At 55.9% G+C, this 25,068-nt stretch overlaps 2 protein-coding genes, 1 long non-coding RNA gene and 1 pseudogene across 4 annotated transcripts in view; 2 read left to right on the forward strand and 2 right to left on the reverse strand.

Moving 5' to 3' along the window:
* Nucleotides 1-4,797, forward strand: part of Cep170b (centrosomal protein 170B) — a gene marked incomplete at its 5' end in the record, with an annotated part of 21,375 nt that extends 16,578 nt beyond the window's left edge. For both annotated transcript variants that reach the window (XM_013507900.1, XM_013507901.1), the window contains 6 exon segments: nt 1,627-1,786; nt 2,056-2,199; nt 2,330-2,418; nt 2,756-2,849; nt 2,937-2,988; nt 3,079-4,797. In XM_013507900.1, the coding sequence (XP_013363354.1) occupies nt 1,627-1,786; nt 2,056-2,199; nt 2,330-2,418; nt 2,756-2,849; nt 2,937-2,988; nt 3,079-3,299 (760 nt within the window). In that variant the 3' untranslated portion in view covers nt 3,300-4,797.
* Nucleotides 4,798-10,873: 6,076 nt separating this feature from the next.
* On the reverse strand, nt 10,874-11,967 carry LOC102028895 (annotated as a pseudogene).
* A 655-nt stretch (nt 11,968-12,622) lies between these two features.
* LOC102029223 lies at nt 12,623-16,634 on the reverse strand. The gene is made up of 3 exons (XR_264808.2): nt 16,387-16,634; nt 16,149-16,281; nt 12,623-14,383 (listed from the first exon to the last, which is right to left on the reverse strand). It is a non-coding gene; the product is annotated as an uncharacterized LOC102029223 (long non-coding RNA).
* A 1,469-nt stretch (nt 16,635-18,103) lies between these two features.
* Nucleotides 18,104-24,710, forward strand: Pld4 (phospholipase D family, member 4). The gene is made up of 11 exons (XM_005410848.2): nt 18,104-18,229; nt 19,365-19,445; nt 19,779-19,945; nt 20,522-20,705; nt 21,042-21,162; nt 21,585-21,712; nt 22,343-22,543; nt 23,218-23,357; nt 23,450-23,615; nt 23,701-23,797; nt 24,120-24,710. The coding sequence occupies exons 1-11, from the start codon at nt 18,203-18,205 to the stop codon at nt 24,320-24,322; spliced, it is 1,515 nt and encodes a 504-aa protein (XP_005410905.1). The 5' UTR covers nt 18,104-18,202; the 3' UTR covers nt 24,323-24,710.
* The last annotated feature ends 358 nt before the right edge of the window (nt 24,711-25,068 follow it).

Raw genomic sequence — 25,068 nt, forward strand, 5'->3', positions numbered from 1 at the left:
GTTGGTAGGTGGACAGCTGAATGGGTGGGTGGGTGGGTGGGTAGGTGTGTGGGTAGGTGGATGGGTGGGTAGGTGGGTAGGTGGATGGATGGGTGGATGAGTGGGTGGGTAGGAAGATGGATGGGTGGATAGAGCAGGTCACTGGGTGGATGGGTGGGTGGGTAAATGGAGAACTGCCTGAGAATCTGGGGCATCTTGGTACAAGAAGGGCTCTGGCTGGGTGTGGTGGCGCACACCTGTAATCCCAGCACTCAGGAGGCTGAGGCAGGAGGATCATTGTGAGTTTAAGGCCAGCCTGGGCTACAAAGTGAGCTTAAGCACAGCCTGAACTGGATGGTGGGATCCTGTCTCAGAGAGATGAAAAGAAGAAGAAAAAGAAGAAGAAAAAGGGCTCTGCCCAGGCTTTTGCTTGGAATGAGCCTGTGCCAGCTATTGGAGAGAGTGGTACAGGTTGCTGAGCAGCTGAGAGGCCTCTCACTGACTGGTAGTCAGTGCCCTGATGGCCACGCCCTGAAAGGGTCATGGATAGCAGGTGTCCTATAAAGGATGCTGAGCTTGTGAGTGCTGGATGCCCCCAGAAGGAGGCTCCCAGAGGCAGGTGGCCCTTGGGAGGCCCACAGGGGAATGAGGACTCAGGCATCGTTGGCACAAGATGGCCACCAGGGCGGTGGTGAGGTAAGGTCATGGTGGATGTGCAGAGGTGAGGATGGCAGGAGACAGAGCTGTCTGGCACCCATGGCCTGATGAGAAGGGGGCTCCCCAGGCCTCAGTAGGGTCCGGAAGGACAGGAGGTCAGGGAACCATGTAGGTCTCTCAAGGTCTGTGTGCCTCAAAGTGGACGGGCTTGGGTGTACCAGCCAGCTGGGCACGGGAGACAGGAGCGATGTGCCCTTGACAGAGAGGGGCCCAAACATGGCACCACAGAGCAGCCGGGGGCAAGACCTGGGGTGAGCATCACCAGATGCTCACACGGATGTCAGTGTGGCATACCAGAGCTGGAAAGAAGTCCTGTGTGGGGTGGGGGGCACGGAGAGGCCGTCTGGGCAGAGCCCACTTACGTGGAGGGTTGGCAGAGCAGGGGTCCTGGCAGGAGGTCAGAGTCTCATCCCACGTGGGCCCCTGCCAGGCTGTGGGAGTGCCAGCACATGCTGCTGCTGGGGTCCAAGGAAGCCTGGGGTGGGTTTGTCCCCCATGCAGGTAGCCCCAGGGGACTGTGTTGCCCCTACATGCTGGGCTGAGGAGGCAGCTGGTCAGAGGACACAGGCTGTGGGCTCCAGCAGAGCCTCTCTGAGGAAGCACTGTGCCAGGCTACAGCTGGGGTGGGCCAGCCAGGGCATCACTGCTGCACGCTGATCATTGGGACGTGCCTGTGGTCTTCGCCTAGGGGAAGTACATGCCCCCTGCAGTGTGGCCAGGGCTTAGATCTCCCAGAATCCTTTGGGCTTGCCTGCCCCAATCCTGCTCAGCTCTGGCACTGGAGTCAGAGCTCACATTACAGCTGCCATGGTCTCAGCCCACTCCCTGCTCTGCCTCAGTTTCCTTGCTTGTGGAGGTGGGCATCAGTGGCATCCACCTCTTCTGTGGCTGTCATGTCCACACCAGCTGCCATCTTTTCTGCTGATGCAGGCTGAGCCAGACGCTGGTGAAGGACGTGGCCATCCTGACCCAGGAGATCCATGATGTGGCCGCAGATGGTGATTCACTGGGCTCCTCAGGGCCCGCACATAACTCCGCCCTCGGGAGCATGCCCAGCACCCCTGCCTCGACCATCTCTGCACGCGAGGAGGTGAGTCCTGGCCTCCTGGGTGCCACACCTGGGGGCAGCTGGCAGAGAGCATGGCCCCATGGTGCCTCCCCCACCTAGCTCATTCCAGCTTAGCTGGCCACCAGTGTGTCTGGCGTGGCTCCCCACAGAGCCCCGGAGTATGGGAGTTGTGAGCAGCCCTGTCCGGCTGCTCGCACCCGAGGGGCAACAGAGGGTTGGGTGACAGGTCACCCCTCACCTGCCCTCCTGCCTGGGCCACAGAGCCAGTACCACCTACCTCACCCCTGCAGTTGGTGCAGCGCATCCCAGAGGCCAGCCTCAACTTCCAGAAAGTGCCGCCCGGCACCCTGACCTCTCGGGACGTGGACCAGAACATGAACAACAGCCATGAGGACGCCCTGGGCAACAAGACAAGGCCTCGGAACCGCGAGGAGGCACGGTGCCCCCTGCCCCAAGCGTGCTGCTCTGCCGTGGGGGTGGGGGTCTCTGCTGGCGTCCAGGGTGCTGAGGGATGTGGGGCTTCCTGGGGCTGCCAGGGCCCTACTAATGCCCACACCCCTGCAGGTGATCTTCGACAACCTGATGCTGAACCCAGTGTCCCAGCTGTCCCATGCCATCCGGGAGAACACAGAGCACCTCACCGAAAAGATAAAGTGAGTTGGCAGCAGGGTCAGCGGACTGGCACAGTGAGGACTGGCCAGGCTCGTACCGTGCCGGGGCTTGCAGCCCTGTGGGTCTTGCATGTGCCATGCCCATGTGCAGCTCCTGGCAGGCAGCCCCGAGCTCAGGGGCCCCACCACCTCCCCCTGCCCCAGACCCAAGCCCGGCCATCCATACCCTCAGGGCCAGGGACAGAGGGGGACTGTGGTGCCAGCATCTGGTCCTGCTCCTGGTCTGGGCCTCAGTTCCCATCCTGGGCCCAAGGCGTGGCAAGAGCTTTCTCGTGGTGGGAGGTGGGAGAGCCAGGCTTCATTTCCTCGTCCCCGGCAGGATCCTCTTCCAAAACACGGGCCGCGCATGGGAGGACCTGGAAGCTAGGATCAACGCAGAGAACGAGGTGCCCATCCTGAAGACATCCAACAAGGTGAGGCCCCACCCCTCCCAGGGCCTGGCCTCGCCCGTCCCACCCGAGCCCAGGGCCCCCGCTCACCTGCCACCTTTGCCCGCCCAGGAGATCAGCTGCATCTTGAAGGAGCTGCGGCGCGTGCAGAAGCAGCTGGAAGGTGAGTGAGGCTCGCCTGGATGAGGTGGCAGGGGCGGAGGTGGGGGTCCCCACCTAGGCCTCCACCTGACCCAGCCTTCCCCACCCCCAGTCATCAACGCCATTGTGGATCCCAGTGTCAATCTGGACCTGCTCACAGGAAACAGGGCTCCCACGGGCCCCACCACCCAGGGGCTGGGGAAGGGCCCAGCCATGCCTGCCCCAGTCGAGAGCCTGCTGCCTCTGAGGGGCTTCCCACCGAGGGCCACCTGCGGGCCACCCGGCCTCCCGGAGTCCACCTTCCTCCCCGATGCTGAGCACTTCCTGATCTAGGTCCGAGCCAGGCCAGGCCTCCGCCTGCCTGTCCACCGCCCGACCTGCTGCCTGGCCACAGTGTCTCTGAATCCCCTCCATGTGCCATAGCCCCTCAGATGGGCACCTCCTGCCCCGCCAGCACCCCACTCGCCTTGCCCACCCCCGCGGCCACCCCCCACCCAGGCTTCCTGGTCCAGCTCCTGGTGTGGCCGCTGCCAAGGGCACCCCCCCCCCCGTCCTTTCATCATTAGCTTTCAAGGAAAGAGTAGTCTGTGCCAAGGCAGTGCCCAGCCCTGCCTGTGATGCCCTGAGGCCGGGGAGGGTCGCCCTGCCTCGTTGGAGGCCTCTGCTGACCTGTCCCTCCCTCTGTGCTGGCCCGAGGCCAAGCACGGGAAGAGGGTGGGCTGGGGCTGTTCTGTGCCAATTGTGAGCTGGGGTCCTGGGCCCCGAACAGAGCTGCCTCAGAGTCCACAGCTGGGCAGGCACACTGCTGTGGAGAAACTGGGGCAGGATCCCCACAGCTCCGAGCTTTTGGTGCCAACACAACTGCCAAACCCCCAAGCTTGAGGGCTGCCAGTGGGGCCCTCCTAGTGTGGGCACAGGTGAGGGGATGTGGGTGGCCGTGCAGGCAGCCCAAGTGCCCCTCTGTGCTGCACCAGAGGTGTGGGGTGGCAGAGATACCAGTAGCCCCTCAGTGGGGAGGGCTTGACCAAAGTGACTGGAAACAGGTTTCTGGAAGCTTGTGCAGGGGTGTAGACAGTGTGCCCCAGTTCCACCCCTGTTCCCCCAGATGCTGTGGGCATTAAGTGGGCATCTGCAGCAGGCAGTGGCCTGATCCCTTGCAGGGGACAGCGGGGGGACAGGGACAGGCCCCAGAGCAGTGACGCTTTCTCAGGATTCTTCCAGCTGGGAACAAGCCCCTCTGCAGAGCCCCTCTGGAGCCTCAAGCCAAAGAGCCGAGGCTGGGCTGGGCTGGGCAGGGCGACCGCCTCCACAGACAGGCACTGGTACAGGGCAAGGGCTGGAAGAGGCCACAGGTGGATCCAGAGGCCGCGCGGCGAGGCCTCCCTGTTTACAGTCTGCTGACGCGGAGCCGGGCATGGGTCTGTGAGCTGGTGCCTGGCCCACCCGATGTTTACGTGTGTGTGCAGGGGTGGGTGGCAGATGCCACTGGGCCCCACCCTGAGAGCCTGCTGTCCCTTTGGAGGAGGTGCTAGCCGGGCTGCTGCCCACCTGCATGCCCTGCGCGGTGGCCAACAGCCTGGCCTCGGAAACACAGTGGCCGCTCACCTTCGTCCATGCCCCGCCCCTGGTCACCGCTGTACAATTTTTTTATGCACACGTTGGTGTTCCTCCCCACATCACAGTCCCGGTACCGCCCCTGCCTGGCTTCTCGGCGGTGTCTCTACATTGTTCTCAGGTGGTCTCGTGGATGTCTCAGAAAATGGTTATTTTATATGATTTGTCATGGAATTTGTTCTAATAAATCATTCTTGTATCACGTGGCAGCACACCAGGTCTGCCGCCTCACTGCATGTGTTGGGGTCAGGCGTCTCCTGGGCAGGGCCAGCTCCGCCACACCCAGGGGGCTGCAATCCAGAGGAGCGGCCACCAGGTGGCAGCTGAGCCAAGGAAGGAAAGCAGATGTTTGCTTTGGAGAGAGAAAAGACGGTTATTTTACTACAGCCATTCAAGGACACAGCGCCCGAGTGCTCCTGAAAGTATGCCAAGTGCATACAGATAGCAAGAGGGGCCCCAGCTGCAGTGCTGGGAGCCCTTGACAACCCCAGTCCTTTCTCCCCTTTATGGCCTGGGAGGGGTCTTCCTGCCAGAGGGTGGTTGCCCGCTGTCTGCACCTCCTCCAGCTCCATGTAGGCCCGGGCCAGGCACAGGCGCAAGTCCCGCTGGTGCAGGTGGCTGCGGTCTGAGCGCCCCGAGGACAGCCAGCCCAGGGCCCGCCCCTTAGCCCGCCACTGGCCTGGTCCGGTTCTGGGCTGGCTGGTGAGCCAGGAGCAGGGCGTGGCTGCCCTCTGGCCCCCGGTGGGGGGAGTGGGGGTAGGGCAGCACAGGTCTAGACTGAGGGGTGCAGCTTGCTTCCTGGGCTGCCCGCTGGGCCCAAGTCTTCCCTTTTGAGCCTCACAGCCTGCCCGGGCTCCTGGCCCGACTGCAGCTTCCCTGGAAGGAGAAGCAAGGGGCTGTTCTATCTCTGCCTGCCCGCCCCGCTAAGGGCCAGGCAGGGTTGTGCGTCCCCCTGTGTGGAGGTGGGTGGGCAGGCTGGCAGGCAGATGGGCACAAACTCTGGCCTGTTCCATCCCTTCTTCCTTCACTCCCAGCAGTGGCCCTTGCAGAGAGCATGTGGAGCCCAGCAGCCTCTGCCCGTGCTGGGGAGATGTCGAGCTGGGCTGTAAGAAGGGTGAGGTGAGGTGCCCACACGGATGAGGCCAGGTCAGTCCCGTAGCCTGCACCGGGCTGCTCCTGGGATGACACCCCCGGCCCGGCCATCTTCGTGGGGCTACGCAGGAGGCGGCCCAGTGCCTGCCCCATGGGCGGGGGAGGTGAGACAGTGGCTGCCAGGCTCCCGGTGTGTGGCATCGGAAGGGGAAAGGCAAGGCCTGGTCTGGGCAGTGGGGAGAGGAGGGTGTGGCTCTAGAGGTGGTAGTTTGGCCTGGGGAATGGGTTGGGGTGCGGAAAGGAGCCGACAGTAGCGGTCAGAGCCTGCACAAGGCTCGTAGGGCGTGGCGGGGCTCAGCTGGCAGAGGGGCTGTGGGGCAGTGGAGGGTGTGGGTGACATGGTGAGCTCATGTCAGGGTCTAGGGATGTCACGGGGTAGGACTCAGCTTGGAGTTTGCAGGAGAGACGCCTGTGGGGACAGAGACGGCGGCTCAGGGGCGCCGAGCCTGATGGGGTCTTTCATCGTTAGTAAAACACCAAGGCATAGATACATGAATTCATCTCTGATTACTTTTGTTGTTGGCAAACAAACCTGGAAGAATTAGGTTCACATATTTCCCACACAAAAACCAATGGCTTTCTGAAAGCTTTGTTTCATTGTGGTGTTTTGCTCGTATCCCCGAGACCCCCCTACCCTGTCCTCCCTGCGCCCCCGACCTCCGCCTCTTGTCCAGCAGGCTCCCTCCTGCCTTCACGTAATGCTCTTTCCAGAGCCCGTGCGTGAGGGAAAATGCGGTGCTTGCCTTCTGTGTCGGGGTTGTTTCACTTCGCGTGACGGTCTCCACTTCCACCCGGCGTCCTGCAGGTGACACAGGACTCTGTCGCTTTGATGGCCGAATGACACCCCACAGTGCGTATGTAGCACATTTTCTCATCCACTTACCCATTGACAGGCATGTGGGCTGATTCTCTGCCACAACAAACATGGGAGTGCAGGTACAAAGCTGGTTCAGTTCTGAGTATCTGCCGAGGAGGGGTGCAGCTGGATCACCCTGTGGCTCTACTTCTAGCTTTTTGAGGACCCTCCATGCTGATTTCCGCAGGGCTGCGCTGACCTGTGCTCCCACCAGCAGTGGCTTACTCTCCCCTCTCCCCACACCCTCAGCAGCGTCTGTTGTTTCTTATATTCTGGGTGAGAGCCTTTCTGACTAGGGTGAGATGGAATCTTTACATAATGGCTAAAGCTTTTTTCATACATTTATTGGCCATTTGTAACTCCTATTTTGAAAAGTGTTTATCCTGTTCATTTTCCCTTTATTGGTTTAAATTTTTTTGTTTGATTTTGTTTTGTTTTGTTCTGAGACAGGGTCTCGCTGTGCAGTTCAGACTGGCCTTGAGCTCTCTGTCGTCCTGCCTCAGCCTTCTGAGTGCTGGGATGACAGCCTCGTGCCGCCACACCCAGATTTTTGCTTTTGAGGATTGGTTTTTTTTGGTGATGTTTTGAGTTCTGCAAACTGGATATTACTCCTTGTGGGAGACCCACAAACCATGCTCCCCTGAAAAACAAAGCCCTTTGCTTCAACCCTATTCACGGAGATACGCAGAGCTGGCTGTATAGAAGCAGATGTCCCCTTAATTGGCCACAAGAATGTGAGTCCAGCCAAGGCCGATGAATCCTGCGAGCCAGCTGCACGTGGCGAGAATAGCCCCTGCTGATGGCTGGAATGGGGGCTCGAGCCTCTGACACTCCAGGGCTGAGACGTGAGACAACACCTCAGCCGAGGCCATGGGACTCAGGAAGATTCATACCTTCCTGGCAGGAGAGGTGCAACCTTCCAAACATCAAGTTATCTGTTGCACCACTAACTGGGGAGCCTCCGTGCCTGGGGCAAGCGTGCTCTCCTCCTCCTTCACAAGCCATGCCTGTGAGTTTTTCTTCTCATGCATCCTGCCAAGACGCCCACCCGCCTCCCTGATTGGTACCAATGAAAGCCGTGGGCACTCTGACGTTGGCCTTTTGTTCCACCGAGAGCATTATCATCCCAGAGCCCCTTCAACTGCAGATTTTTTCTTTCTTTGTCTTCTTTTTCATCCATGTTCCATATTGCCAGGTGGGAGCCCGGAGCCCTCCATGGGGTTTTGGTAACTTCTCCTCCAGGACAGTAGCCGGCAAGGATTTCCCTTCCCCGTTCTGTAGGTTGTGTCTGCGCTCTGCTGACTGTTTGCTTTGCATGCGTAAGCTGTTTAACTGGCGTGATCTCGTTCACTGGTCCTTGATGTTATCTGGAGGCCGGCTCAGGATGTCTGCCTGTGCCCACATCTCAGTGTTTTCCCTGCGTTTTCTTCTGCAGTTTCAAGGTTTCTGGTTTTATGCTGGGGTCTTTGAGCCATTCTGAATTGATGTTTTTATGAGGCAAAAGGTAAGGATCTGCTTGCAGTTTTCTACATGTGGAATACCAGTTTTTTTGACACCGTTTGTTGAAGAGGGTGTGTATTCTCTGACGCGTTTTTGGCACCTTTGTCTATGAGAATCAGACGGCCGTAGCTTCAAGGATTTATTTCTGGGTCCTCTGCTCTATTCCCTTGGTCTGTGCTTCTAGTTTTATGTCAGTACCATTCTGTTTCTCCCTAGGGCTTTGTAATACACTTTGAAATCAGATATTGCTTTTTGCTCAGAACTGCTTTGGCTATCTGGGTTCTTTTGTGATTCTGTATGAATTTAAGGATTGTTTTTTCTAGTTCTGTGAAGAATCTATGTCATTAGTATTTTGATGGGGATTGCGCTGAATCTATATATTGTTTTGTGTAATATGACTATTTAACTACTTTGATTCTGTCAGTCCATGAACATGGGAACTCTTGTCTCTTAGTGTCTTCAATTTCTTCAGTGTTTTACAGTTTTCCTTATAAAGGCCTTCTACCTCTTTGGTTAGGTTTATTCTTATGAATTTTTTTTTTGTTTGTTTGTTTTTGTTTTTTTGTTTTTCTCCAGTACCGGGAACTGAACTCACGACCTTGCGCTTGCCAGGCAGGCGCTTTGCCGCTGAGCTAAATCCCCAGCCCCTTATTCTTATGAATTTTTAAAACTATGGTAAATGGAATTGTTTTCCTGATTTCTTTCTCAGAGAGTTCATTATTGGCATATAGAAAAGGTACTGATTTCTGTATACTAATTTCAGACATAGTTGGGTTTTTTGTTTGTTTGTTTTTTGTTTTTTAAGACAGAGCCTGACTATAGTTCAGGTTAGCTTTGAACTCGCTATGTAGCCCTAGCTGACCTGGAATTCACGGTGATCCTCCTGCCTCAACCTCCAAGTACTGGGATGATAGGCATGCACCACCACACCTGGCTCTGTGTACTGACTTTATACCCTGCTACTTTGTTGAATTTGTTTATTAGTTCTAAGAATATTTTGGTAGGGCCTTTATAAGAGCCTTTAGGATCTTGTAGTTATAAAATCCTATCACCTGTAAACAGGAATAATTTTACTTCCTCCTTTCCTACTTGTATCCCTTTTATTTCTGTCTCTTGCCTGATTTCTCTGGCTACAATTTCAAAGTACCACATTGAATAAGAGTGTGGGGGGGGGTGGACACACTTGTCTTGTTCCTTATCTGAGAGGAATGCTTTTAGTTTTCCCAGCTCAGTATATTGGCTGTGGGCTTGTCATGTGTATGCTTTACTAGGCTGGGGTAAGATCCTTCTGTATGTACAGCAGTTCCCTCAGGGCTTTCATCATGAAAGGAGATTGAGTTTTATCAAAACTTTTTCTGTGATTGTGATGACTGTGTGATTTTTGTCCTTGATTCTAGCTATAGGGTGTGTTATTCTGTCAGTTTGTGTACATTGAGCCATCCTTGAATCCCTGGAATGAGACCAATCTGATCATGGTGCATTATCTTTTTAATGTTTTGTTGAATTTGTTTGCAAGTATTTTACTGAGGAATTTTGCATCTATCTTCGTCAAGAATGTTGGTGTACAGTTTTCTTTTTGTGCTATGTTCTTACCAGTTTCGGTGTCAGGGTGATACTGGCTCCGTAGAATTGAGTTTGGGAGTTTTCCTTCTCTTTCTGTTTTATCAAATAGTTTGGGGAGAATTGGTGTTCTTCTTTAAAGGTCTGGTAAATTTCAGCACTGAATCCATCCAGTTCTTGGGGTTTCTTTGTTGAGAGACTGTTATTACTGCTCCCATTTTTTTTTTTTTTTTTTCCAGACAGGGTCTCTCTATGCAATTCAGGCCGGCTTTGAGCTCACTTTGTAGCCCAGGCTGGTCTCGAACTTGCAATGGTCTTCCTGCCTCAGCCTCCCAAGCGCTGGGATTACAGTCCTGCACTATTGCTCCCATCTTAATGCTAGTTATTTATCAGTTTAGGCTTTTTATATCCTCTTGGTTCAATTTTGGGAGGTCAAGTATGTCCAGAAATTTATGTAGATCTTCTACATTTTATAATTTATTTGAACATAAATTTTCAAAATAGTTCCTAATAATCCCCTAGATTTCACTATTGTCTGTTGTGATATCCCCCTTTTCATTTCTGATTTTATTAATTTGGGTCTTTCTTTCTTTTGGTTAGTTTGGCTAAGGGTTTATCTTGTTCATCTTTTCAGAGAACCAACACTGCTTCATTAATCCTTTGGACTAGTCTGTCAGTCTCCATTTTGTTAATTTCAGTTTTTATCTTTATAATTTCTTTCCTTCTACTGGTTTTGGATTTAGTTGTTCTTCATATTCTAAGCTCCTGAGAGGAGGGGCCTGGGGATTTAGCTCAGCGGCACAGCGCCTGCCTGGCAAGCGCAAGGTCATGAGTTTGATTCCTGGTACCGAAAAAAAAAAACCCAAAAAACCCCCAAAACCCATAAGATCCTGAGATGCATCATTAGGCTACTTGAGGTCTCTCGGATTTTTTTTTAATGCAGGCACTCATAATGATAAACTCCCTTCTTAGAACTGTTTTCAGTGCATCCCAGATCCTGGTACGCTGTGTTTCCACTTTTGTTTGATTTTAGAAAGTTTTAACTCCATCTCAATTTCTTCATTAAAAGACTATTGTTTTATCTCCATGTCTTAGCACAGTTTTTGTAATTTCTCCTACTCTTTTTCTTAAGTGTCTCTTTTTTTTTTATTATTTAGGCTTACTTTGAAAATGAAAGTGAATTTTTAAATGCTTTTGAAAAGTAAATACTAATTAATGAATTTACTGTTATACTCAAAATCGTCTGCTCTTAAGCTGAGGATCTTTGCCAATAGAAAGGCGCTGTTCCAAATTACGAATGATAATACAAAGAATTGTAGTTTCCCTGTTTTTTTCTTCTTGGAAATGTTGAAGCTCCCTTCTGTAGATACTTTGTGGGTAAACAGCAGCACCTGGGTAGGGTTTTGATTTAGTCGGAACTCTTGCTAGTTTGGCATCAGACTGGGGAGCTTTTAAAAAGTACCAAATGCCTGGGCACCTTAGAGATAGTAGGGGATGGTTGGTGTCTTTTTCTCAAAGTAGGTGATTCTATCGTGCTGCCGGGGTTGAGGACCTAGTTTAACTCCAGCTGTAGTTTATTTCATTTTGCTTTTCCTTTTCTTGAGTTACTAACTTTGCATTTAACTCTGAAATTTCCATCTATTTTTTCTTTATTAGATCTTTGTGCTTTTCTTCATTTAATTCAACTTTTTCTGCATATTTTGATAAAGTCTGCTTATTTTATCTTATGTTCCTACTCTTTGATTTTTATTTCATATGCAAGTTTGGTGATATTATTCTGATATTCCTGTTCTTGAGATTTTAGCCTTTCCTCTGTCATATCAACATTTCTTTTTAGTTGTTCATTTTCACCTTTCAAATTGTGTTGCTATTCAGTAGTCTGTTGTAGCCCTTTTATCATATCGTGAAGAGCAGCACATTCTTTTTTAAGTGAGACTTTCTTTGTTTGGATTACTTTTAATAAACAGGTGGTCTTTCCAACTGAATCCGCAGTACATTATTCTTTCCACTAGTTTCTATTATTTTCTTTTCTACATGTGAGAAATCCTTTATAAGTTTGTCAATATTTACACTGCTGACTTTTTCTGTATGTCCTTCACTGCTTTGATCCATGCTTGACCTCAGCGCTGCCCGGCCCACAAGGTTCCTGGTCCGAAGCTAGGGCTTGGGGTTCTCTCCACGTGTCCGGTGTGCGCTGGGCCGAGGTTTAACTCTGACATGGAGCCCAAAGACTCACAGATGTTAGACGAGTGGCTGGGGTAAATCCTTGTAGGGACTCAGGGTACTGTGCGGAGGCATGCAGGACCTACTGAAAAAAGAGCGAGTTCGGAGTCACCCACGAAGAGTCCTGGATGTACCTACCGTCACCCCCAGTTCCTCAAGGCCTCTCCCCAGTTTCTTCTCCTCTTGATTTCTACTTTCATTGTTATGATCTGATGCCAGAAATTACTTCAGGGTTTTTTTATTTGTTAAAATTTTCTTTGTGGCCTAAGATATGATCTATTTTGTAGAAAAAGATCCATAAACTGCTGAAAGGAAATTGTATTCTGAGTTGTTCAACGGCATACTCTATACATGTGTGTAATAAGCCCTTTTGGTCTGTAGTGTAGTTTAACTCTGATCCTTCATTGTTCATTTCTTTTTGTCCAGATGACCTGTTTGTCTTAGTTACTTGTCTCTCATTGCTGGGACAAATACCCAACACCCAAAGTTAAAAATGAAAGGTTTATTTAGCTCACAGTTTGTGGAGGTTTCAGTCCATAATCCACTGGCTCCAAGGAAGAGTAGCACATGGCAGAGGGCAACAGTTCATGGTGGCAGAAGACAGCAAAGCAACAAAGAGGAGAGAGGAAGAGAGCAGCCTCTTTCCCTCCCTTCTAGTATATGTAAACTACCCACCTAGGGCAGGTATAGCATTCACACCTTTAATTTCAGCATTAGACCATGAACCAATCACAAACTCTAGATTCAGCCACCTCCAAAAAGCCAACCCCCCATGATCACATGAGGCTTCGGGGGCCTCATTGGTGAGATGGGGTGTTAGAGTTAGACAGGTGTAGGGAGGGTGCTCTACACAGCCTACCAGAGTTGCTGAGTTGAGACTCAGATTAGAGTTCAGGGAGGCTGTGGCAGCCAGGATCAGCAGAGCAAAATAGTGGAGAGGAGGTCATAGCCCAGAGCATGAGCCCAGAGGTCACCATCTGTACACACAAGAGAAGAACCCACATGAGGCAGGGCACGTGACCACTGGATGCCTGAGGCTGGACATGCCTTGGACTGACACAGGCTTGGGATGTGTGTGTTCCACCAGTTGGAGAAGAGACCTTGGGACACACAGGACCCTGAAGAGTTCTTGAAAGGAAGTGCTGTAGGAGAAGGGCTGAATTTCCTATTGTTCTGCCCCAGGCCCCAGAAATGCCTCAAAGCAAATCTCAAAATTAAAGTAATTTTGGAAGAACAAAGCCCAATATTTATCAAAGGAATACTACAAAATCCAGCATCAGCAGCATAATGTCCCATCAAAAATGACCAGGCACGCAGGAGAGGATGATCATATCGAGAAATGAGAAGACACATCCAGCAGGAAAGATATAGTGCATGATCTTCCCAGCAAACAGGAAAAAAGACAGACACTGCAGGAAAAAAGATCATTCTTTTTTATACTGAAAATATGACAATAAAAACTACCCAAAATAAATCATGGGGGGGTTTTAAAGATAAAGCACAGAACAGCACATCTCTGGTTCATGAGAGAGTATCAACCAGCCCCACATACATGGAGTTGAAATCTCAGAAAAAAGACGATAGTACAGAAGAAAATATTTACAGTGAAATGGCAAAATATTTTCCACAATCTGTAAACCCATGGATCCAATAATTCAGCCACTACCAAGGAAATATACAAATGAAAATAATTGGTACAACATAAGTACGTCGGTGAAATTCATAAAGAACTGAAAAGCAGGCAAAGAGAAGAGGTTTATTATCTACCAGGACCAGAGATGAGAACAGAGCTGCCTTCCGGTGCAGCTGTAAAAGCTGCAACAGCAAACTGTGTAGAAGGCAGAACAGAATCAGCAAATAGCGTTCATCATAGAAAGGTTTTTTAAATAAAATTGAGATATCATAAAACTAGAACCCTCTGTCCATCCACATGCACCGTGAAGAAAGTGGCTAAGGTATTAGCTCTGCTTAGATCCAACAAATAACTTGTATTCAAAATATATAACTATTTCAAGTCAGAGAAAAATTGAAAAGCCAACCTGAGACAGTCAGGGCCCACCACGGGGGGACGAAAGGCGGGCACAAGAGGATGGGCCCTGGGCGCTGTCGCCCAGTTACCCTCGTGGCAGGCAGGAGGCTTCTGCCCTGTGTTCCCTGCAGCAGACCTATGGTGAGAGCCCAAGGGGCCCGAGGCAGAATCTGAACGGAGTCAGGGAGAGCCTGAGTGGCCCAGCGGCTCTCCTCTTGGTGGAGGTGAAGGCCGCTGGCTGTGGTGCGGAGCCCGCACGGCGGGGCCCAGCGTTGTCGGCTCCCTCTAGCTTTGCTGTAGAGACTTCTGACCTGTGGGTTATGGTGACAGCTGCCTGGTTGCTTCTCAGGGACCCGAAGGCCACTTGTGCTGAGACGCTGACCTTTCACTGGGGCCTTCTGATGGATGAGCGGGTGGAGACGAGAGGTCGGCCTGTCTGTCCTTATTTCTGTCTTATTCCACTCAGCTGTGCATGATGGCCTGCTGGGGTTGGTGAGCGTCTGTCGGTCTCTGTCTCTCTCCCAGGGCCTCACACATGCTAGGCAAGTGCTCAGCCCTGGGCTAACCCCGGCTCCTGCCCTCTCTTCCCCACACCCACTCCTTTCACTGCGGCACATCCCAGGCACCTAGAGTCCTTCGGCCCCGTCAGAAGACCCTGACCCCACCAGAAGGCCCGGCTTTGGTGCTGACCGCTAGAGGAGCGCAGCAACTCCTCAGACAAGGGACCGTGGCTGTTCAGTGGCTGGATCGCGCAGAAAGGAAACAGCTTTTGAAGCAGTGGCCCCGACAGAGTTGCTGCTCTTCGGCCCGCCCCTTGCTTCTGCCTCCCCTCCATGGCCAGCCGCCCTCAGCCAGTGCTGCTAACTCCGGCTGCAGCCCAGTCACAGCCTTGCCTGCGTGTTCACCACACGTGCCTTGGCCACGTCCTTTCTGGGTCAAAAGATCCTGTGCCAGGTCACAACCCTGAGGAAAACCCAGGCCAAGGACCCCCGGGGCACTTTCCAGGAAGCATCAAAGTTGCCCAAACTACATGCAAGAGGCTCACCATGAGCCAGATTAAATGCAAAGGAGAACACTTGTGAGCTCCAAGCATCCTCCCAGAAAGCTAAAACCAGAGTCCTGGGGTCAGCTGATGAGAGTGACAGCGATTCAACTATTTTGGGAAAAGTGGCAGTATTTACTAAAGCAATGCCTACCCTTGTGAACCATCTGTCTGTCCATCTATCTTGAAGGCTTTGGTCAGGCAGCCCTTCCTAGAAAAAAAACACACTCTGGACCCAAAAGGGGACCCTTGACACAAACCCAGTGAGCTCACTTAATTTAACAATTAGCCATTCATGGTGCACGCCTGTAATCCCAGCACTCTGGAGGCTGAGGCAGGAGGACCACCATGAGTTCAAAGCCTGAACTACACAGCCTAACCCTGCCTTCAAACAAACAACCACAATCACACCACACTTTCTCTGATTGTCACAGAATCCCTTCCAGGTTCCTAAGGGGCAGGTGAGCAGCAGGCGTCTGCATGAGGAGGCAGGTCATAGACGCATCGCGCACACAGAAAGTGCAGCGCTGCTAGGAGCCCAGGGTGTGGCAGCAGAGTTCAGGGAGTGGACAGCATGAGTTTCGGTGATGCCTTGAAGGGAGAGAGACAGTGGTGATGGGCAAAGACGTGTCAAGGCCCTGTCATTCGCTGGGTGCCGGCTCTACTGTTGTGCCGTTATCACATCTGTCTTAGGTGTTATTTTATGCGCACGAAATAATGGGTTTTAAAGGGGAAATAACATATAAGATCCAAAGCATTGGCGATGAGAGGTGAAGGGAATAAAGAAAAAGCAGGGGCTTCAGCAGGGAGAGCCACGGGGAGTGCAGACAGCACAAGGTGAGTGTCACAGCCCTCACAGTCACACGCAGCAGGGCAGCACCTGTGGCCCCATCTGTCACGGCACAGGGAGCTGAAAAGCAGGTGTGGGGTGCACACATATAATCCTGGGGGTGTGGGAGGCTGAGGCAGGAGGAGTGTAATTTCAAGCCCAGCCTGGGCAACTTAGTGACTTAGCATGATCTTGTCTCAAAGTAAAATAAATAAATACATAAAGGGTGGGGATGAAGTCCTGGGTTCAACCCCCAATACTGCTAAAGAGAAAAGACAGAAAAAGCTGCCTGTGTCACGTGTGCGTCACAGGTTTACATACTTACTTACTATGCTATGCTTTTCATCAAAATTTTAGAATGCACTCCTCCAGCTTACCTTTGTAAGTGCACTGTAAGGCAGCACATGGATCACACAAGCAGCAGCCCAACACAGCCCATCCCCACACGTGTGTCTGAGCTGCAGGCTGTCCTCTCCCGGCCTCTACACGCAGGGTCCAGTGCTGGTCCCCCTGGAGTGGCAGATCCAGGACAGAGTCAGAAGGGCCTTCGGGCTGGGGGTGCCGGCCACCCTCCAGGCTGGGCAGGGGTTCTGTCCATCCATACACCTGACACACCTGTCCCCAGTGTTGGGTGACATTAAGTGACCACTGCAGTGGTGGCTTGACCAGTCCTGCCACCAGAGGGCCGGGAGCTCGGTAAGCTGACACTCATTCGGGATGAAAAAGCCCCTTCAGCCTGCGGACAAATACCGAGGTGCTTATTTCCCCTTACAAAGACATTTTGCAAGTAGAGAGGAAATTGAATAAAGAACACTTCCCTGTCCCAAAACCCTGAGAAACCCCTCACCCCCTCCCGAGACCACCAGGATCTCCGTCTCCCTGAGGACCCCGCCTGCTGGGGGCGTCGTCCTGCGGCCACAGAGGCTGAGCGTTACCCTCACTCAGCCCAGGGCACCAAGGGGATGGCAGCTGGGGGCACTGCCCCCGGGGGTCTCAGGTGCACTTCCAGTCCCTGCACCAAGGGGCTGTGCTGGGCCCCCGTCACACAGAGCCACAGCCCCTGCAGACCCGACTCCTGCTCAGATGTCCCAAGCCTGTCTCCATGGCGAAGTGAGGCTGCCCGTGCGGCCCCCCGCGGCACAGCTGTCCTTGAGGAGGAGGAGGCCCCTCACGCTCTGCGGCAGCCCGGGTGCCTTCCTGCCATGGTCACCTGGGCTCCTCACCCAAGTCCTCATGTGCCCAGCCAGCGGAAACACCCAGGCTGTGTGACTGACAGGAAGGCAGCGGGGTGCAGTTGGGTTGGGGGGAGAGCCGAGCCTGGCAGATCAGCAGGAAGTGGAGGGTTGGGCTCACTTCCTTCCTCATCTCCTGGCCCCAGGAAATGCCTTCAGGAAGGCCACTGCCTGGTGGCACTTCCTGTTCCTCCCTGAGACCATGCCAAGGTCAGCACCCTGGACAGAGCCGGTGGAAGCAGGTGCTGCTCCCAAGGCCCTGTCCCCTGAAGGCTGAGGCAGAGGTCCTGCTGGCCACCTCCAGCCTTGCTGCTGTCCCAGCCACCAATGAGCATCCCTGCCTGCATCTCCAGCACAAGCTCCTGGCTGCCTGCACCCCAGCCTGCCTAGCAATAGGTGCTGTCTTGTGACCAAGTCCAGAGTAAGTTCTAGATCATAGCCGCCAGGATATGTGCTGTTGGACCTGGAAGCAATGGCTGAGCTCTGGCAGCCATTGTGAGGACATGAAGCTAAGAATCCTAGAGATTAGGGGCTGAGAGCGGGAGAGACCAGCTCCCAATGGCTGTGGGGCTGATGCTGTGTCTCCACCAGCAGCCTGTGGACATGGTTGGTGTGTCCAACTCCCCTTGTTGCTGAGACACAACAGCGAACATCCACAATGTAAGGAAGGAGAGGGCAAATTTACTCAGTCCATGGTTGGACAGGGATGAGAGCAGCTCACAGCATGGTGGACAGGAAGAAGAGAGAGAAAGGGAGGAGCCAGAGAGGGAGATGAAGCCTTCCAGGCCCTCCTCAGTGGCTGCCTCTTCCTGCCAGACCCTGCCTCCTAACAGCTGTCAGCTGTGAGCCCCCTGATCCAGTCACCTCCCCAAGGCCCCCCTACGAGCACCTAAGGCTTCGGGGGACACCCAGATCTAAACCGGAACAGAGGAATCAGCAGTCTTAGGTCGCAGGGGCTCGGTCTCTGGCCGGAAGTCAGGCTTGCCCTGACACGCGGGCCTGTGCAGTGGGGCATCCTCTAGGGGAGGCAGTTTTCTCTGGGGGTGTGGTGTGCTCAGCTCCACCCTCCAGGCTCTGCTGTCTCTCAGCAGGGGTGGGGGCACAGGGCCAAGAGGAAGAGGCTGAAAGGGGAAGCGGCAGCCGAGGAGCAGGCGGGTGCTGCCTGTGAGCGGAGGGCCTGTGGTCTGTCTGGAACCTGGATGGACACCATTGCAGGGCCCTCACAGGTAGGTGCCAGCCGAACAGGGATGGGAGGGACAGCCAGTAGGAAGACGCTGCTCTCTACCTCCGTGGCCTGACCTCCCAGCAGCCCCAGGGCTCACGAAGCCCCCCGCTGGCCCTGCAGTGCCATCTGTGCCCAGTCTACCCAGCCAGGACCCCCAGGAATCAAGGTCCCCAGCAAGCTGACAGCCACGTGGCTGCCTCAGCCTGGGACAGACAGCCAGACCCCATGCCCTGCAGGTTGGGACATCATTTACACCACTGGCCACGACCTCCGATGCCCACAGGGTCCCTCCCACCTGGAGGCTCAGTGCCCTGCCCCAGAGGGATCCCCAGCCCACCCGCTGTAGCTAAAGCAGCCAGCATCTCCACAGGAAGGACAACGGGAGGCACCCAGAGGCCTGCAGGCCTGGGTCACAGCCTGACTTCACCGCCCCATGGGCCCTGGGTCTCAGCCTCTGGCATTGGCCAGGCCCAAACCATGGAGCCTCCCCATAGCTCAGCTAGGGAGCAGGGCCTGGCCAGCCAGACACCCCATGACCCTTCCTCGTGCCCCAGGGGAGGACCACAGAAGGCCCAGAGCACCTGCTCTGTGGTACAGCTCTGGGCAGCAGGGCTACCTGGACTTCAGGCTGGCCTGGCTCCCAGCTCCTAGTTAGGGCCTTCTCAGAGGACAAGAGAGCCTCCATCCCCATGGGCCGCAGAGGGGAAGTCAGAGCATGCCCAGTCTACACTCCATGCCCTTCCAGTGCCTCGCTGCCCAGACAGCACCTGAAGGGTGCTGAAGGGCCAGAGCAGGGCCAGGCCGGAAGGGAAGTGGCCGTCTGCAGCCAGCGGGAGGGCACCGAGCAGCAAAAGCAGAACCAGTGCTTTCAGACTGCTTTGTGTCCTGGGTAGAATGAGGAACCGAGATTCTTGTGTTGACACTGGCCCTGGGGGGCAACAGAAGGAAGGGCCGGGAAGGGGTGAGGTGTGCACGTGATCAGCTGTGTGCCCATAGAGGCCCTACAGGCCGCTGCCTGCCTGAGGCTTGCAGATGGAGCTAGGGACTGGGCCCACACCTGGGCTGCACTGCGGGTGGACCCCACAGGGAGAGGTGACACTGGGTAGGAGTTACTGGTGACGCCTTCCCCCCAACAGATGCCAACTCGACCATGCAGAGCAGCTCCTGGGTGGCCCCGCTCCACACCACCCCATGGCCTGCTGGGCAGAGCTGGCACGGTAGGTCTGGGCCTGAGAGGGATCTGCGGACTCAGCGGTCAGAGTAAATTCTAGTCCAAGTCCTGATTGCAATGATTTTTAAAACTCAACGTTTTCATAAGCTTGTAGGTGTCCAGGCTGCAGTAGAGAAGCCCAAACCAGCCCCGCGGTGGTGGGTGGGGCCGAGCCCACCCAGCCTGCTGCTGACTTGCCTGTGTCCCTCTGCCTGGGGGACTGGGAGAAGCCAGCCACCGGTCACCCCACCTAGAGGGCTGTGCCCTCCTCCCCACCTTTGCACCCCATTCCCAGCCCACCACAGCCGGGCCTCTGGGCCCTCTGACACTGTCTTGGCAGGTTCTGGGGCTGCTGGCTGTGCTGGGGCTGGGCATCATGGCCTTCACCCACCTCCTGGCGCGAGTGTCCCTTCCTCCTGCCTGCTGCCAGCTGCACTCCAAGGAAGAGCCCCTCGGGTCCTGGGAGGCCCTGGGCAGGGAGTCCCAGCCACAGAGGGACTCCTGCCAGTGAGTGAGCACGAGGCTGCTGGGTGGGCAGGGCTTAGCTGGGTGCTGTCTGCCGCCCATCGTCGGGTCCCCAGCCGGGCATCACCCTCCACCAGTACCTGGGGGAGGACTCAGGACAGGGGTCCCGGGACACCTGGTTTGGGTCTGAGAGTGGTGCAGATGGGTGCTGTTTGTAGCCAACCAGAGGTGCCGCTTGAGTTGCAGCGCAGCCCGGTGAGCACTGTGCACTGCCAGGCCTGCCGAGCGCCTTTGCAGTCCTCCCGCCTGAGGTTCCAGCCCATATCTCCTCTTCCCCTTCCTGCCTTTGCACGGGCTTTTGGACCCCAGAACCTCAACTGTCCCTCAGCCACAGGAGGGAGAGGTCCTGGCGGCAGATGAAGTCCTGGGGCCCCCCCTCCAGGCTCGTGGGGCTCAGATCTGCCTTGCTGTTGGTTTAGCTGCCCACTGTGCCGTGGGCTCAAGCCATGGGGCTGCACAGTGACAGTGCCTCCACTGGGCAGCAGAACGGAGCAGGCTAGGGAGGCCGGCTGGCAACCCTGAGGTCACACGCACCCCTCTCGGCCCTTTGCACTATAGGCTTGTCCTTGCTGAGAGCTTCCCCCAGGACTTGCCGTATGCCGCTGGCAGCCCCTCCGCCCAGCCCCTGGCCCAGGCCTGGCTGCAGCTGCTGGACTCTGCGCAGGAGAGCATCCACGTGGCCTCCTACTACTGGTCCCTCACAGGCTCCGACATCGGGGTCAACGACTCGTCCTCTCAGCTGGTGCGTCCCTGGCTCCCGCCTCCAACTCGGAGGCTGCACCTGTCCTTGCCCACCTGCCCAGTGCTGGGCATGCAGAAAGTCAGCCCCGTCCATGCCAACCTGCTAGGGAGGGAGCAGGGCCAGCGCAGCAGAGCCTCCTGGGGCCGGGGTGTCTGGCACAGCCTGAGGTCTGAGCACACGGCTGCCTGGGTGCAGCTCAGCTCCAGGTCAAAAGGTGTCTGGACACCTGCCTAACCCTGGACTGTGGGCAGCCAGGGGCCTGCAGAGGGCAAGAGGTAGGGGTTCCCTGGGGCAGAGGTTCCTGGGGGCTGCCGCTCACAGCTGCCCACTTTGCAGGGCGAGGCCCTTCTGCAGAAGATGCAGCAGCTGCTGGCCAGGAACGTCTCACTGGCCGTGGCCACCAGCAGCTCAGCACCAGCCAGGAACTCCACTGACCTTCAGGTGCTGGCAGCCCTTGGTAGGTGTCTGTGCCCCCCAGGCCCTGCTGCCATCTTCCTGGCACCAGGGGACAGGCAAGGACAGCAGAGCAGCCAGGGCAGGGCGGGAAGGACTTGTCCCACATCTCCCAGGTCCCTTGAGGGGCTCTGCTGAGCTCAGGGCAGGTGCCAAGCAGCACAGAGAGTCTCTCTCCACAAGCCCTGTGTGCAGAAGCCCGGGAAGCTCAGGGCAGGAAGGGTCAGCAACAGTTCTCATAAGCTCCCAGAGGGACCCTGGCCAGCCCAGGCCTCAGTTTCCTTGTCTGTGGAGAAGGTCAGTAACAGCAGCCACACAGCAGGCTGGTCTGAAGGTAACCAAGCTGGCTCAGTAGCAAAGAGCTCAGAATCCAGCTCAGCATGAAGCTGGCCTTCTGCAGCCCACCCGCTCTCCTTCACCCGTCAGGTGCCCAGGTCCGATGGGTGCCCATGCGGCAGCTCACCGGGGGTGTCCTGCATTCCAAGTTCTGGGTCGTGGATGAGCAGCACGTCTACATGGGCAGCGCCAACATGGACTGGCGGTCGCTGACGCAGGTGAGTCCCAGGAGCCCCCCATTGCCCGGGCCTTTCCCTGATGCACCCTGAGGAAGTTGGGGTCACGGAAAGTCAGTGAGCAGAGCGAGGGGCATGCTTCCTGCAGCAGAGTGAGCCAGACTGGCTCCCAAGCCCCTGGTGATGAGATTCGACACAGCCCTGCAGGCGTGGCGTGGAGGGACACTTAAGGGCATGGCCAAGTGCCCGAGTCACACCGTGTAGGGACCCATGCAGATTACACAGCATGCACCTGTTTTCAAGAAGCAATGAGCTCTTGCTTCATTGCAGAGGGCAGAGGGCTGGGCAGAGGGCTGGGGCGCAGCCTGGCACTGGAGAGTGCACTTAGCACGTGCCGAGCCCTGGCTTCAACCCCAGCACCAGAGAAAGAAAGTGTTGCAGAACATGCACATGGTGCCCGTGCCACGGCTCACAGAGCCATGGAGAAGGGCGTTTTCCCCTTTTGCTTGTCTTCATGGGTTTTTCTGTTGCTTGGGTAATAAACAGTGTTGCTGTGATCACTGTGTGGGATCACCGGGGGCCCATGGAGCCCTGTGCCCTCTCCCACCCTGGCGTGGCCCCCGTCACAGAGCCCTCGGACAGTGCTGCCACCGATGACTCTGGTTCCCACAGGTGAAGGAGCTGGGCGCCATCATCTACAACTGCAGCAGCCTGGCCCGGGACCTGGAGAAAACTTTCCAGACCTACTGGGTGCTGGGAGCGCCCCACGCCACTCTCCCCAAGACCTGGCCTCGGAACTTCTCGTCCCACATCAATCGCCTCCGGCCCTACCACGGCCTCTTCAGCGGGGTGCCCACCACTGCCTACTTCTCGGTGAGGCACTGTGGAGGGCCTGGCCCTGAATGCCCACAGCAGCTGCTTGGTCCTAGGGAGCCATGGGGCTGCAGGCCCAGAGTGACGGCAGGTGGCGCTGGCAGGGCTGGGGCCGGTCAGGGGCGCAGGCTCAGTTCTAGGAAGAGCTCAGCAGGCTCACGCAGCAGGAGACAGACATTCAGAAGGTTGGAGGTCCATTCGGAGCCTCAGAACAAGGCAAGCAGGGGTCAGGAGGTGCTGGCCAGGCCTTGGGGGGAGCAGGAGGCCCTCGCATCAAGCATGCCTTATTCTTTGGGAGGAAGTGGATACCACAGCCCCAGTCAGAGCCCTCCAGGCGGTGCCTCAGCTATCCCGGCAACTGACCCATGGCAGGGACTCCACATCAGAATGAGGACACCTCACATGTGGGGTCCCACTCTGGAGGGAGTGAGCAACTTCCTGGGGCAAGGACAGCCTGGGATAGTCAGTCCAGCTTGGAGCCAGGAGGCCCCGCCAGTATTCACCAGCCTCACATCCTGTTAAGACCTGCTCCTCCCCAGACAGCATCTCTGCCCTGCAGCCCATGCACACGCAGACAGGGCCTCTTGGGGGCCTGTGGTGGGGTTCTGCTCAGGGATGCCCAGGGCCAGGGTGGGGGCCAGCTGAGTGCCTCAAGGGATGACTCCCTGCCACAGGCTTCACCACCTGCGCTCTGCCCACACGGCCGCACCCGGGACCTGGACGCGGTGCTTGCGGTGATGAGCGACGCACGGGAGTTCCTCTACGTCTCGGTGATGGAGTACTTCCCCACCACCCGCTTCAGCCGACCTGCCAGGTGGGATGGGCAGGAGGTACGCCCTGGAGGGTGGAGGCTGAGCAGCCCCTGGGCGAGCTCCCCTCCCTCCTGCTGCACCCCCGCTCCTCCAGGTACTGGCCAGTGCTAGACAATGCACTGCGGGCGGCAGCCTTTGGCCAGGGTGTGCATGTGCGCCTGCTGGTCAGCTGCTGGCTGCATACTGACCCCACCACATTCCCGTACCTGCGGTCACTGCAGGCCTTCAGCAACCCCACGGCCGGCATCTCTGTGGATGTGGTGAGACCCATGTCAGGGACCAGGGTTGGGGGGGACCTGCTCCTCCCAGCCCAGCCTGACGGTTCCTCCCCCTCTGCCCCGGAAGAAAGTGTTCATCGTGCCCCTGGGGAATCACTCCAGCATCCCATTCAGCCGGGTGAGCCACAGCAAGTACATGGTCACGGAGAAGGCAGCCTACATAGGTAGGTGGCTGGGGGAGCTGTGTGTCCTGGGCAGGGTCTACTAGGATGGAAAGGGTCTCCAGGGGCGTTTGGGGGACCTAGTGATCAGCCCTGCTGTCAGCAGGAATCCAGGGGCACAGGTGGGGAAATCCTGAGCACAGGGGTCCAGGAGGCTGAGTCAGGACACCCGTCCTCATGTGACATGGAGGAAGCTCTGCTATGAGGAGCTCACTGGCCCTCCTGTGTCTCCTTGAGGGTCTCCAGATCTGTGGAGGGCTGCAGTGGGGGCCAGGCTGCAGAGCCTATGCCCAGGGACCCAGTGTCTCTCCACTCACCTCCCCAGGCACCTCCAACTGGTCGGAAGACTACTTCAGCACCACCTCAGGGGTGGGCCTGGTGGTCCACCAGCAGGCCCCCAGGGCCCAGCCGGGACCAACCCCTGTGCAGGAGCAGCTGCGGCAACTCTTCGAGCGGGACTGGCATTCCCACTATGCTGTGGGCCTAGATGGACGCACCCCGGGCCAGGACTGTGTTTGGCAGGGCTGAGGCCCAGCCCCGGCTCCGCCCCCACCATCCTCATAGATGCTGCTGCCCACTGGGGCATCAGTTCGATATGGAACTGTGAAAGCAAAACAACTTTACTTGGGCCTGAGAACCGCAACTCGGATGAATGCAGATTCTGCAGTTCTGACCGCGAGCTCTAGGGTCACTCAGATTGCGTGTGGCTAAGTGAGCCCGGGGATGCCCCACAGTGCCTGGGGAAGAAGGCAACAGTGTGGAGAGCGGCCCAGCACTCCACTGGGCCCCACTGGCTCCCACGATCCACTGCAATGGCTGCTATCCCAAGTGTAAAGCTTTGGGTCATGGTGACCACTGTCTAGCTGCAGCCCTAATAAGAGACACGCATGCTGTGGCCTGGCCCAGGTCAAGGTTAGCACTTGTGGTCTATTCCTTGCCCCAGTCACACGTGCACCGGCCTACCTCTGCCTCCAGGCTGAGAGGCTCTTTACCAAGGTCGGCGTGTCTCAGCCCTCCATCCATGTTCCGCTGGAGCTCTGCAGCTGCCTCCTGCCCACGTCCTCCTGGGTCCCAACTGCTCAAGCCTCATGATCCAGACGCAGGCCCTAAGCACTCCTTCAGGGAGCCCTTGGGACACCCCAGCTCTGACGCCCCAAAGCTGCAGTCTGGGCACACAAGCGAGGCTGTCCTCTGTGTGGGTCTAGCGGGCACTCCCTGTCCATGGTCCCCCGGACTGAGGGAAGCCAGCCATGAGCCCACTGAGTCTCACCCAT

Source organism: Chinchilla lanigera, unplaced genomic scaffold (assembly GCF_000276665.1).
Source record: "Chinchilla lanigera isolate Chin_1 unplaced genomic scaffold, ChiLan1.0 scaffold00137, whole genome shotgun sequence".
In the NCBI taxonomy this organism is placed as follows: Eukaryota; Metazoa; Chordata; class Mammalia; order Rodentia; family Chinchillidae; genus Chinchilla; species Chinchilla lanigera.

What these genes read in the sequence shown, in the direction of transcription:
- Pld4 (XM_005410848.2), top strand. Translation starts at nt 18,203, where the DNA reads ATGGACACCATTGCAGGGCCCTCACAG. An exon ending in CCATTGCAGGGCCCTCACAG is followed by an intron (nt 18,230 to 19,364) that starts GTAGGTGCCAGC and finishes TCCCCCCAACAG; the next exon opens with ATGCCAACTCGACCATGCAG. An exon ending in GGAGAAGGCAGCCTACATAG is followed by an intron (nt 23,798 to 24,119) that starts GTAGGTGGCTGG and finishes TCACCTCCCCAG; the next exon opens with GCACCTCCAACTGGTCGGAA.